Below are 12,436 nucleotides of genomic sequence, written 5' to 3'. Positions count from 1 at the left end.
CATGTTAATCACCCTTTGGGTGAAGAAGTACCTCCTTTTATCCGTTTTAACCTGTCTGCTCAGCAATTTCATCGAATGCCCACGAGTTCTTGTATTGTGAGAAAGGGAGAAAAGTACCTCTTTCTCTACTTTCTCCATGCCATGCATTATCTTGTAAACCTCTATCATGTCACCCCGCAGTCGACGTTTCTCCAAGCTAAAGAGTCCCAAGCGTTTCAACCTTTCTTCATAGGGAAAGTGCTCCAGCCCTTTAATCATTCTAGTTGCCCTTTTCTGGACTTTCTCCAATGCTATAATATCCTTTTTGAGGTGCGGCGACCAGAACTGCACACAGTACTCCAAATGAGACCGCACCATCGATTTATACAGGGGCATTATGATACTGGCTGATTTGTTTTCAATTCCCTTCCTAATAATTCCCAGCATGGCGTTGGCCTTTTTTATTGCAAACGCACACTGTCTTGACATTTTCAGTGAGTTATCTACCACGACCTAAAGGTTCCTAAAAAGTGAGCGTGCACTATCAGCCACCCGACCAAACCCTTAAGGCTGATCTTGAGATGGAGAAAGAAATAAGAGAGGTGACTAAAACAAATAACGTTGTACCAGAAGACTTTAACTATGCTTACATTGACTGGGTAAACCTGTGCTTGACTCATGCTGTAGAAATGAAATCCCTAGACATCATAAATGACTGTGCACTGAAACAGGTGGACACAGAGGCAATCAAAAGGGTAGTGATCTTATACTTGGTTCTGAATGGGTCTCAAGATGTGATGAGAAGGGATGGTTACGAACCACAAAACGAACCGAGTTTTTACTCATATGGGGCAGTTTGTGGTTCGTTTTGACTAGGTTCAGTTCGGTTGCATTGTTCCTGAATCAACAATGAGCCACCTTTTCTCTCCAAGAAAGTTTGGGTGGTCTTGACATTCTCAGCGGGTGAAGATGTTGCAGCAAATCTATTGTTGACTGTAGGCTTCTTCATTTACATCTCCAAAGCATGCATGGCCCCTGGAATGTGAGACATGGTTCACACATCTCCTCTGCATGGTGGTTTGTAGGAGCAGTTGTTGTTTGGGAGACACCTCAGGAATATGGCTTCCGTTCAGGGCTGCTTCTAGCGCTGTCTTCTGGATGGCAGGAGCGCCACTGTGGTCTGCAGGGCTTGGTAGCTCAGCTGGGAAGTGCAGTCCAGAATCCTCTTTGCAGGGCAGGCACAAACAGTCACACAGTAGTTACAGGCAGGAAGCTGGCTGGAAACACTGCTGCTTAGTTCATACAGGGTCAGTGTCCATACTGGGCTGACACAAGGGACAAATGCTTAGAGTCCAATAAGACTGAGTGTGCATAAAGCAGTAGGCATATGAGTTTTAAATTATTATTGTCCATTGTAACTGTAAGTTCATGTGAGCCTGGCATCCGAGCCAGAGCACTACAGTCCATAATGGAGGGAGAGGGGGTCCAGGGCTACCAACTTTTGAGGCTAATGGGCAGGGATAGAGCATCAGGAGAAGACTTTGTTTTTATTTATTTATTTGTTCGATTTATATCCCGCCCTACCCCACCAAAGCGGGCTCAGGGCGGCTTACAACACAGAATGCTAACAGTAAATCAGTTTAAAATACATTAATGATTATACAATAAAATACATAAAAATACATAAAACTCACATCAGTATACTATGCTACCTCTTCCTTAAGTCAGTTCTTCAAGTATTCCAGTGTTCAAATATTCTGATGTTCATAAGTTTAAATATTCAGGCATCCCGGTATCGGTCAGTTGTATGCCAACCGGAAGAGGGCTGTTTTACAGGCCCTGCGGAACTAGTATAAGTTTTTGGAAGTTTATGCTGGTATGAATTCAATTCAGTTTTCGTGGTGCTTGCTAGACTCCTGTTTTTCTTTGCTGAGTAAATCTAGGTTTAACTAGTGAATGCAGGTGACTGAAGGGAACCTCTGTTTACAGAGATGGCAAACTTGAATACCTTTGCTGTAAAGCAGCAGCAGGAGAAGGTTTTAGCTTCTATATCCGAATTATTTGTCCCTCCAGGGCAACTGGTTTGCCACATTAGAGAGATTTATTCCCGTAGAAAATCATGAAGAATTGATCCATGGGTATCTGGGGCTCTAGGGGAGCTGTTTTTTGATGTAAAGGCCCCAAATTTTCAGAACAGCATCTGGTGCCTCTCCCCAAAGTATCCCCCAAGTTTCAACACTATTGGACTAGGGGGTCCAATTCTATGAGCCCCAAAAGAAGATGCCCCTATCCTTCATTATTTCCTATGGAAGGAAGGAATTGAAAAGGTGTGCCGTCCCTTTAAATGTGATGGCCAGAACGCCCTTTGGAGTTCATGATGCTTGTCACAGCCTTGATCTTGGCTCCACCCCTAATGTCTCCTGGCTCCACCTGCAAAGTCCCCAGATATTTCTTAAATTGGACTTGGCAACCCTATATGATGATATACTTTAAACCAGTGGTCCCCAACCTTTTTTGGCACCAGGGACCGGTTTTGTGGAAGTGTATAAAACAGAAGCCAAATAGCATCTTTTAAAGGAATAGAAGTTATTCCAGTATAAACTTGTATACTGTATCAGTATAACTATCTGAAACAAATTGGGAGTTTATGCTGGCATGAATTTAATTCAGTTACATATATGAACATATGAAGCTGCCTTCTACTGAATCAGATCCTCGGTCCATCAAAGTCAGTATTGTCTTCTCAGACTGGCAGCGGCTCTCCAGGGTCTTAAGCTGAGGTTTTTCACACCTATTTGCCTGGACCCTTTTTTGGAGAGGCCGGGGATTGAACCTGGGACCTTCTGCTTCCCAAGCAGATGCTCTACCACTGAGCCACCGTCCCTCCTACATATGAAGCTGCCTTCTACTGAATCAGACCCTCGGTCCATCAAAGTCAGTATTGTCTACTCAGATTGGCAGCGGCTCTCCAGGGTCTCAAGCTGAGGTTTTTCACACCTATTTGCCTGGACCCTTTTTTGGAGATGCCAGAGATTGAACCTGGGACCTTCTGCTTCCCAAGCAGATGCTCTACCACTGAGCCACAGCCCCATTCATGGCTCTCCAGCTGAGGTTTTTCACACCTATTTGCCTGGACTCTTTTTTGGAGATGCCGGGGATTGAACCTGGGACCTTCTGCTTCCCAAGCAGATGCTCTGCCACTGAGCCACAGCCCCATTCATGGCTCTCCAGGGTCTCAAGCTGAGGTTTTTCACACCTATTTCCCTGGACCCTTTTTTGGAGATACCAGGGATTGAACCTGGGACCTTCTGCTTCCCAAGCAGATGCTCTACCACTGAGCCACCGTCCCTCCCCTAAAGAACAGTTTCCACGGTTCTTGCCAGACTCCTGTTTTCCTTTGCTGAGTAAAATCTAGATTTCAGTGCAGAATGTCAGCTTGGGGACAGGGATAAACCAGGGTGGAAGGTCTAGTGCGGGGGAAAAAAAGGGGGGGAACCGCGCTCCGCCACCGCCCTCCCGCTCCCCTCTATAGCATTGACCCTGCGCGCGCAGGGAAAGAGAGGCAAGCCGGTGCGCATGCTCCGCAGGCACCCCCCTGAGCGAGCGAGCGAGCGCGCTGGCGGAAGCGACCACAGAGAGAGCGGCGGGAGGACTAGAGCGGCCGGCGCAGACCGAGAGGAGCAGCAGCAACGGCGGGCGGGCGGGGCGAGGTAGTCAGTGTCCGCCAGGAAGCCGAGCGAGCAAGCGCCGTGTGCCTCCCTCCCTTCAATCCCGGACAAAGCCGCCGTTGTCTTTCCGGCCATTCTCCCCCTTCCCCTCCCCGGAACTGTGTCGCCGAGCGGAGCGATGTCTGCCAGCAGCCTTCTGGAGCAGGTGAGGCGCGGGCCGGGGAAGGCCGCTGGGAAAGGCCCCGGTCCGAGCCGGGCCTAGTCCCTTCCTGGGTGGGAGGGAGGAGGGCCGGGAAGGCCCGAGGAGAGGCCCCGCTTTGCCCTTCCCCGTGATTCAATTTCCCTCCCTTCTCTCTCTCTCTCTTTCCTTCTTCCTCGGACTCCCGCTGCCGCCTCAGAGACCCAAGGGCCAAGGCACCAAAGGTGAGTGTGGCGAGGTGGGGAGGGGAGGGCGGGGCGGGGCCGCTGCGCAGACGCCCCAGTGGGGAGCGTGGGCAGGCCGTGCGGCACGTGGTTTCCCCCCCCCCCCCCTTTGTATATGCGTGTTGAGTCATTCTTATGTTACAGGCGTGCGTGCGCGCGCGACTCGTGGGCATTCGGTGAAGTCGCTCAGCGCAGGCGGGTTAGAGAGGATAGAAGGGAGCACTTCTTCGCCCGAAGGGGGGTTGGCATTTGGAACTCACTGCCACAGGAGGGGGCGGCTACAGGCATACCCACCTTCAAGAGGGGGTTAGGTAAAAATATGGAGCAGAGGTCCATCAGTGGCTATTAGCCGCAGTGTGTGTGTGTGTGTGTGTATATATATATATATATATATATATACACACACACACATATAAATTTTTGGCCACTGTGTGATACAGAGTGTTGGACTGGAGTGGCCATTGGCCTGATCCAACATGGCTTCTCTTATGTTCCTATGAGACACAGAGTGTAGGATTGGATGGGCCATTGGCCTGATCCAACATGGCTTCTCTTATGTTCTTATGTGACACAGAGTGTAGGATTGGATGGGCCGCTGGCCTGATCCAACATGGCTTCTCTTATGTTCAACCTTTATTGGTCTGGAGCAGAGGTCCATCAGTGGCTATTAGCCACAGTGTGTGTGTGTGTGTGTGTATATATATATATATATATATATATATATATATACACACACACACATATAAATTTTTGGCCACTGTGTGACACAGAGTGTTGGACTGGATGGGCCATTGGCCTGATCCAACATGGCTTCTCTTATGTTCAACCTTTGTTGGTCTGGAGCAGAGGTCCATCAGTGGCTATTAGCCACAGTGTATGTGTGTGTGTTTGTGTGTGTGTGTATATATATATACACACACATATAAATTTTTGGCCACTGTGTGACACAGAGTGTTGGACTAGATGGGCCATTGGCCTGATCCAACATGGCTTCTCTTATGTTCAACCTTTGTTGGTCTGGAGCAGAGGTCCATCAGTGGCTATTAGGCACAGTGTGTGTGTGTGTGTGTGTGTGTGTATATATATATACAAATTTTTGGCCACTGTGTGACACAGAGTGTTGGACTGGATGGGCCACTGACATGATCCAACATGGCTTCTCTTATATTCTTATGTTCAACCTTTGTTGGTCTGGAGCAGAGGTCCATCAGTGGCTATTAGCCACAGTGTGTATATGTGTGTATATATATATATAATTTTTTTGGGCCACTGTGTGGCACAGAGTGTTGGACTGGATGGGCCATTGGCCTGATCTAACATGGCTTCTCTTATGTTCTTAGGCAGTGGGTGTGTGGCGGAGTCGATGCTATGGACGCTGCCGCCGTCCCATTCGTTTCCCCTGTAGGTCTACCCGAGGACAGGCTTTTGCTCCCCTATTTGTCCAAGTATATAAAACAGAAGCCAGATAGCATCTTTTAAAGGAATAATTTATTCCAGTATAAGTTTTTGGAAGTTTGTGCTGGTATGAATTCAATTCAGTTTTCGTGGTGCTTGCTAGACTCCTGTTTTTCTTTGCTGAGCAAATCTAGGTTTAACCGGTGAATGCAGGTGACTGAAGGGAACCTCTGTTTACAGAGATGGCAAACTTGAATACCTTTGCTGTAAAGCAACAGCAGGGGAAGGTTTTAGCCTCTAAATCCGAATTACATGTCCCTCCAAGGCAACTGGTTTGCCACTTTGTGGAAAAGGAGGCTGGTCTGGGTGGACCCCTGGCTTGATCAGGTTTTTCTTAGGTTCGTAAGATGGTATACTTTAAACCAGTGGTCTCCAACCTTTTTGGCACCAGGGACCGGTTTTGTGGAAGACAGTTTTTCCATGGACCGGGGGTGGGGGCGATGGTTTCAGGATGATACAGTTGTGCACTTTGTTTCTATTAGTTTGGTGTGGTGGTTAAGTGTGTGGACTCTCATCTAGGAGTAGTTTGATTTCCCACTCCTCCACTTGCAGCTGCTGGAATAACCTTGGGTCAGCCGTAGCGCTTACAGAGTTGTCCTTGAAAGGGCGGCTGCTGTAAGGGCTCTCTGAGCCCCACCCACCTCACAGGATCTGTCTCCTTTGTGACTACCTGTAGTGTTTTCTTGCTACCCACATGTAGTAGTTTCCTTTGAAATAAAACACGTCTGAGAAGGAAGATAAGTGTGCTTCCTTTGTCTGCCCACTAAGTAGTTTACACATAAAATTTAAAAATCATCCTGGGGAATAATGGCGTTTCAATGTGGGGTGGTAAACCCTAATCTGCTGAATTAGTTGATAGAATGTGAGTGGTTAAACTGTCTTCCTGGAGGAAAGTTTTGATGTGCTAACGGGTGCCTTTGATCTGACAGTCAGATGCCTAGGTGTTAACATGGGCCTAATATCAGGGGATGGATCAGGGTTGAAATACTATAAACTGTGTATAATTGCTGAAGAAGAAGAAGATGATGATACTGGATTTATATCCTGCCCTCCACTCCAAAGAGTCTCAGAGCGGCTCACAATCTCCTTTCCCTTCCTCCCCCACAACAGACACCCTGTGAGGTGGGTGGGGCTGGAGAGGGCTCTCACAGCAGCTGCCCTTTCAAGGACAACCTCTGCCAGAGCTATGGCTGACCCAATGCCATGCTAGCAGGTGCAAGTGGAGGAGTGGGGAATCAAACTCGGTTCTCCCAGATAAGAGTCCGCACACTTAACCACTACACCAAACTGGCTCTCCATTCTGAACATCAGAATGGCTGAGAGTATTGCCCAGTCTCTTCCCTCTTGATTTTTAATAGAGGGGCCGCAGAATAGGAGTATGCAGGGAGTTCCGCACTGCTTGAATATAAATCCCAAATGGAATTTTGAAAGTAATTGGGGGTATGTTTTGTAATGTATATGATCTGTGATGATCAAGCTAGAGAACAGGAAATAAACCACTGACTTCTTCCTCCCACTTTAAACAGTAATCTCTACCACCACCCGCAAGTCTTATCAATTTGCAAGGGTAGTTGAGAGGACTGTTTACAGTGGGAGAAAAAAGAGTAAGAGTCAAAGCTCCATATTAAGCCATTCAGGAAAGTTGTTTTAAGGCACGATAGAGGTTGAAGGGGTCAGTATGTGTTCCAATAGCAGAATAAAAACCTGGTGAAATGATTTCCAGTTTCCTTAACTACACCAGTGGTTAAGTGTGTGGACTCTTATCTGGGAGAACCGGGTTTGATTCCCCACTCCTCCACTTGCACCTGCTAGCATGGCCTTGGGTCAGCCATAGCTCTGGCAGAGGTTGTCCTTGAAAGGGCAGCTGCTGTGAGAGCCCTCTCCAGCCCCACCCACCTCACAGGGTGTCTGTTGTGGGGGAGGAAGGCAAAGGAGATTGTGAGCCACTCTGAGACTCTTTGGAGTGGAGGGCGGGATATAAATCCAATATCTTCATCTTCTTCTTCCTATTTACGTTGAAATTTGTGCACAGCAGAGGTGTCAAAAGGGGGGAAATGACTGAGGGTTTGACACAGTGCAGTGTTTGTAAAGATTCCCTTGGCTTTTAGTATAGACAGAATAAACATTTACAGTCCTTAATCTAGTCCTTAACTGCTCTTGAGATTTACAAACACCAGCACAACTTTAACAGAAAGGAAGAAGGCATTTCCATCTACCAATCTCGGTATCCAGCTCTGCAAAACACCCTTCAGACTATAAATTGCAGAAATTCACAGAACAACCAGCATATTCCATAGAACAATCAGCACAGTCAACAACCATCTTCCTTATCTTCACACCCCTTCCAACCCTCCCAGCAATTAACACAGAACAATGGTCGCATTCAACAGCCAGTTTCCTTATCACTACCCTTCCAGGAAGCCCCACCAAACAATGGGCACATCCACAAACCTATTGCCGTTTCACCACACCCTCTCCAGCCTAGAAATAGCAGCTCTCCAGCAGCCCTGGCCTCACTCAATGCACAGCAGCCAAGAAGGTCAGAGCGCCTGCTCCGGCTTCAACGCCACTGAGGATGTTCTCCGCAGCCGAGAACGAAACGTCTGGAAGAAAAACTTTCTCCAGTAGAACACGGCACTTGAGCCCGAAAGATTCTACAAACCCTTAACTGCTCTCTTCTTTCTTCTAAGCTGTTAAGTACCAGGGCCTAGACCTGAAACATAAATACATGTTTCAGAAAGAGTATGTGCCCAAGTACCTCTCTCTTAGCACAAATGACAAAAGCCTGCCCCACAAGCCTGGGACTGAGGAGAAAAAAAATCAGTTGGGGAGGCAAGAGTGAGCTTGTTTATTTCCTACTCAAAATTAAAAATTAACCATTAAGCATTTTTTGTTGGTATTGAGTAATCATTGTTACAAAATTTATTTTTAGTGCAAAATGGATCTGTGCACCAGAAAGATGGGTTAAACGATGATGATATTGAACCTTACTTGAGTCCTCAGGCTAGACCGGTGAGTGAAACAAATTGTATTTGTTTAGTGGGTGAGGCATGCTGTTGTCAGTTGGTTCTTTTTCTATCTATTGTCTATCTTTCAGCATGTTTCTTTAGCTTGATCTTTTGAGTTCAGCTAGCTCACTGATGGCCCTGCCATGCCTGCTGATTCTACGCTAGAACTAAGTATGGTATTTGTTGAACGTCATTTATTTTTGTTCTTTGTAGCCTTCTTTTTTCACTGAGACTCAAGGTGCATTGCAGTGTAAGTCAACGCAATCGATAGGATGAGATCTAGTAAGTGGTATAATAGAACTAGGTTTAGTAAAGTCTGTAAAATGTATTAGACAAGAGATGTTAAACAATGCAGACAATGGTATTACATAAGTAGGAAAACAATTTTCTGAGACCAAGGCATTCATTTATTTATTTTATTCCTTTATCTAAGCCTGTGGAATTAGTATGAACTTAGTCTGGTTTCTAAACTTTAGAAGTGATGGCATTAGGTGAAATTTTCCTAATTTCATGCTTGTAAATTTTTTTGGAGTGCTTACTTCCTACAATTGCATTAAAACATCTTAACACTTAACAGTGAACTCCAGGTAAGCAGCAGTAAATCTCTGTCTCTCAGTTGTGGTGACATTAAATGTATGAATGGAGCTCTGAAGTGGATAGCCCAGACAAGCCCAATCTCTTCAAATCTCAGAAGCTAAGTAGAGTCAACTCTGGCAAGTACTTAGATGGGGGAGATCTCCTTGAAATACCAGCAGTCAGGAGGACAGAGACAGGCTTTATTCAGCTACCTCTCTAAATATTTTCCAGGCCCCCGTTAGGGATCAGGTAAGGTAAGTTTTATTCTTATATCCCGCCCTCCCCCGCCAAAGGCGGGCTCAGGGCGGCTCACAGACATGGCGTGCCATGATTTAGTTAAAATACAAAATAAACAATGATTTAAAATACAGTTCAATTACATAAATTAATTAAAATAGATAAAACAGGTGCTATAACTACTATCAATCACAATTAAACATGCTGTCATACAATCATTACTGTCAGTTACAGTTATGCATAAGATGGTTAAGGCTACAAACAATTTAGTCAATTTGGTCTGGTCCTAACTTAAATGCGAGCTGAAAGAGAAAAGTTTTGCAAGCTCTGCGGAACTGATTCAAGTCCCGCAGGGCTCGCACCATCTCTGGAAGTTGGTTCCACCATCGAGGGGCCATTGCTGAAAAGGCTTGCTCCATGGTTGTCTTCAGTCTAGCCTCTCTTGGCCCAGGGATTTGTAAGAGGTTTTGGGAGCTAGATCTCAGTGCTCTCCTTGGAACATATGGGGAGAGGCAGTCCCTAAGGTAGGTAGGTCCTCGGCCATATAGGGCTTTAAAGGTAATAACCAGCACCTTATAGCGAACACGGTAGACGACCGGCAGCCAATGCAGATCCCGCAGTCCAGGCCGTATGTGTTCCCATCTAGGTAGTCCCACCAACAGCCTGGCCGCCGCATTCTGCACTACCTGAAGTCTCCGTGTTCGACACAAGGGCAGCCCCATGTAGAGGGGGGATCAGTCACCAGAAGTTCCCATGACTTCCAGGTGTGCTGTATATGAAAGTAAAACTAGAATTCTGAGCTACAAAATAGTTTCCCACATCACATCAGTGGGGATGAGACTGCAGTTCTAAGTACTCTTGTTCCTGTGTAGGTCCTATAGAGCTTGGTGGGATGGAGTAAGCATGCTTAGAATTACAGGTAAGCTAAGTAACCCAACCTTAATTATTTACTCAGAAGGAATTACTGTTGCTGTGTTGTAAGACAGCTTTTTGCTATACAACAAAGATGACTGTCCTATTGAGTTCAGGGTGGGGGGTTCACTTTTCAAGTAAAGATACACAAGATAAACCCAATAACTCTGTTCAACCATTTGGTAAGCCTTGGCACTCACTAATTCTAATGCTACCTACGCCATTTTAGTAGGGTGTTCTGTTTCTGATCTGTCATGAAGGTGCTTTACTTACATATCTAATAAATTTAATAATCAAAGTATTTAATGCTGGTAGACTGCATTTAGAAGGCTGTTACTTGTGGCTCTATAGCTTTTAAGGCCTTGGATTACTGATGTGGTCTGTACAGTTATTAAAACATCCCTTATTGTATCCACAAAAACTTAGATGAGGCCTTCTGATTTTGGAGAATTATGAAATATGAAAGTCATTTTGTTTAATGACTGAAAGGTAACAGTAACAAGTATCTTTCCTCAGTTCTGGGAAATCTTTAGGGTCCAGCTCCAGCTGGTATCTGCTTGGGAGAGGATTCCATTATTATGCACCCAACATTCATGGAGGCGCTGCTGCGTACCCTTATGTGGACAGTGGTGCGCTGTGGCACGGTCATGTGGCTGTGGTGGATCAGGCTTCAAGGTAAAGGTAACAGGCTCAAGATGTTCAGCCTTTCTGGGCTCCCAGCAGTACTTTGAAATTGTGCCTTGAGGACTGCAAGAAGGAACTGCAGATCTTGAAGCACGCTGAAGGTCAGAAAACTTTACAACTTCTGATCAGTTGAAGAACAGGTCAACTGGGTTGCAGTAACCAAAGATTAAATAACGGTTGGTAATGTTAAATTGGAAAGAAGGGTTGGATAGATGCAGATGCATTTTAATGGATCAGTAAACTGAAAAGTATCCATTCCCACCTTGAGCAGTAAAATTTCAGCTACGCTACTAGATTTAGGAATTGTCTATGCATGTAAACCAGAGAAACATAGCACAGAACAAACTGCATACAAGCTGAATCTTTCTTTTTCTTTTTTCTTTTGCAGTCAAAAGGGCCATTTTTCAGCATTGCTGTATTTTGTTGGCTTGCTTGCATCCTTTCATAATTTGTGTATCAAATAAAATGATTAATGAAAAGAGCCTGCTTGGTGTAGTGGTTAAGTGTGCGGACTCTTATCTGGGAGAACCGGGTTTGATTCCCCACTCCTCCACTTGCACCTGCTGAGATGGCCTTGGGTCAGCCATAGCTCTGGCAGAGGTTGTCCTTGAAAGGGCAGCTGCTGTGAGAGCCCTCTCCAGCCCCACCCACCTCACAGGGTGTCTGTTGTGGGGGAGGAAGGGAAAGGAGATTGTGAGCCGCTCTGAGACTCTTCGGAGTGGAGGGCGGGATATAAATCCAATATCTTCTTCTTCTTCATGCACAGCATCTGATTTGGTTCAAGTGCCTCTGTTGTACATGCACTTATGCAGAAGTTAAGAAAGGACAGAATCCTATGGGGATCCCTTTATGAAAGGCCACGGGAACACAAGTGGTGGCTTCTAACTCTTTCTCTGCTGGGAACGAGTGAAACAGCTCGTGTGAAATAAAACGAGTCTAGTGCCGCCTTAAAGGCTAACCTTTAACCCAACACAAGTTCTTGCGAGTCACGACTTCTTCAGATGCTTCTAAGGGAAAATAATTTTGTGTAGAAAAAAATTACCAGAGGGAGGGTGAGGTAAGGGTAGGAGTTGGGGACAGGGAGAGTCTTGGTGTAAATATCAATAATTTTTTTAGATCAGCAGTGATATGAATATTACGTGACTGAAATTATTTATCTGTTTCAAAGCAAAGATTATTGATCAAGGCCGTTTCTCTACTAGTTAGTAAAAATCCAGAGAATCTGGTAAGCATCTGGATATTTCTGAAGTTACAGAACATACACTTTGGCAACTTCTACAAAAGCAGCAAGTCAGAGAAGAATATGGGTTGTTCATGTCGTTTCAGTAATGCCCCACTACATTATTGGAATGGATTAGGACCATCAAAAATAATTTGTCAGAATGTTATTAATGGTCCAAAACATGTAAGCAAGGTCAGAATGAATCATAACTCTATGGTGTGTATATATACACATTCAGGAAGCAAAATACCCAGTTTTTCTTGGTTGCTGAT

General features: G+C 45.5%; 1 protein-coding gene across 1 annotated transcript in view; it reads left to right on the top strand.

Moving 5' to 3' along the window:
• The first annotated feature begins 3,603 nt into the window (after positions 1–3,603).
• YTHDF2 (YTH N6-methyladenosine RNA binding protein F2) overlaps positions 3,604–12,436 on the top strand; it is a 50,865-nt gene continuing 42,032 nt past the window's right edge. The window contains exons 1-3 of the mRNA XM_060257536.1: positions 3,604–3,852; positions 4,046–4,070; positions 8,458–8,537. Coding sequence (XP_060113519.1) covers positions 3,826–3,852; positions 4,046–4,070; positions 8,458–8,537 — 132 coding nt within the window. The 5' untranslated portion in view covers positions 3,604–3,825. The remainder of the gene's footprint in view (positions 3,853–4,045; positions 4,071–8,457; positions 8,538–12,436) is intronic.

This window comes from Heteronotia binoei, chromosome 17 (genome assembly GCF_032191835.1).
Source record: "Heteronotia binoei isolate CCM8104 ecotype False Entrance Well chromosome 17, APGP_CSIRO_Hbin_v1, whole genome shotgun sequence".
In the NCBI taxonomy this organism is placed as follows: domain Eukaryota; kingdom Metazoa; phylum Chordata; class Lepidosauria; order Squamata; family Gekkonidae; genus Heteronotia; species Heteronotia binoei.
Note: the sequence above shows the minus strand (reverse complement) of the source record. Positions and strands in the feature narration are given on the sequence as shown.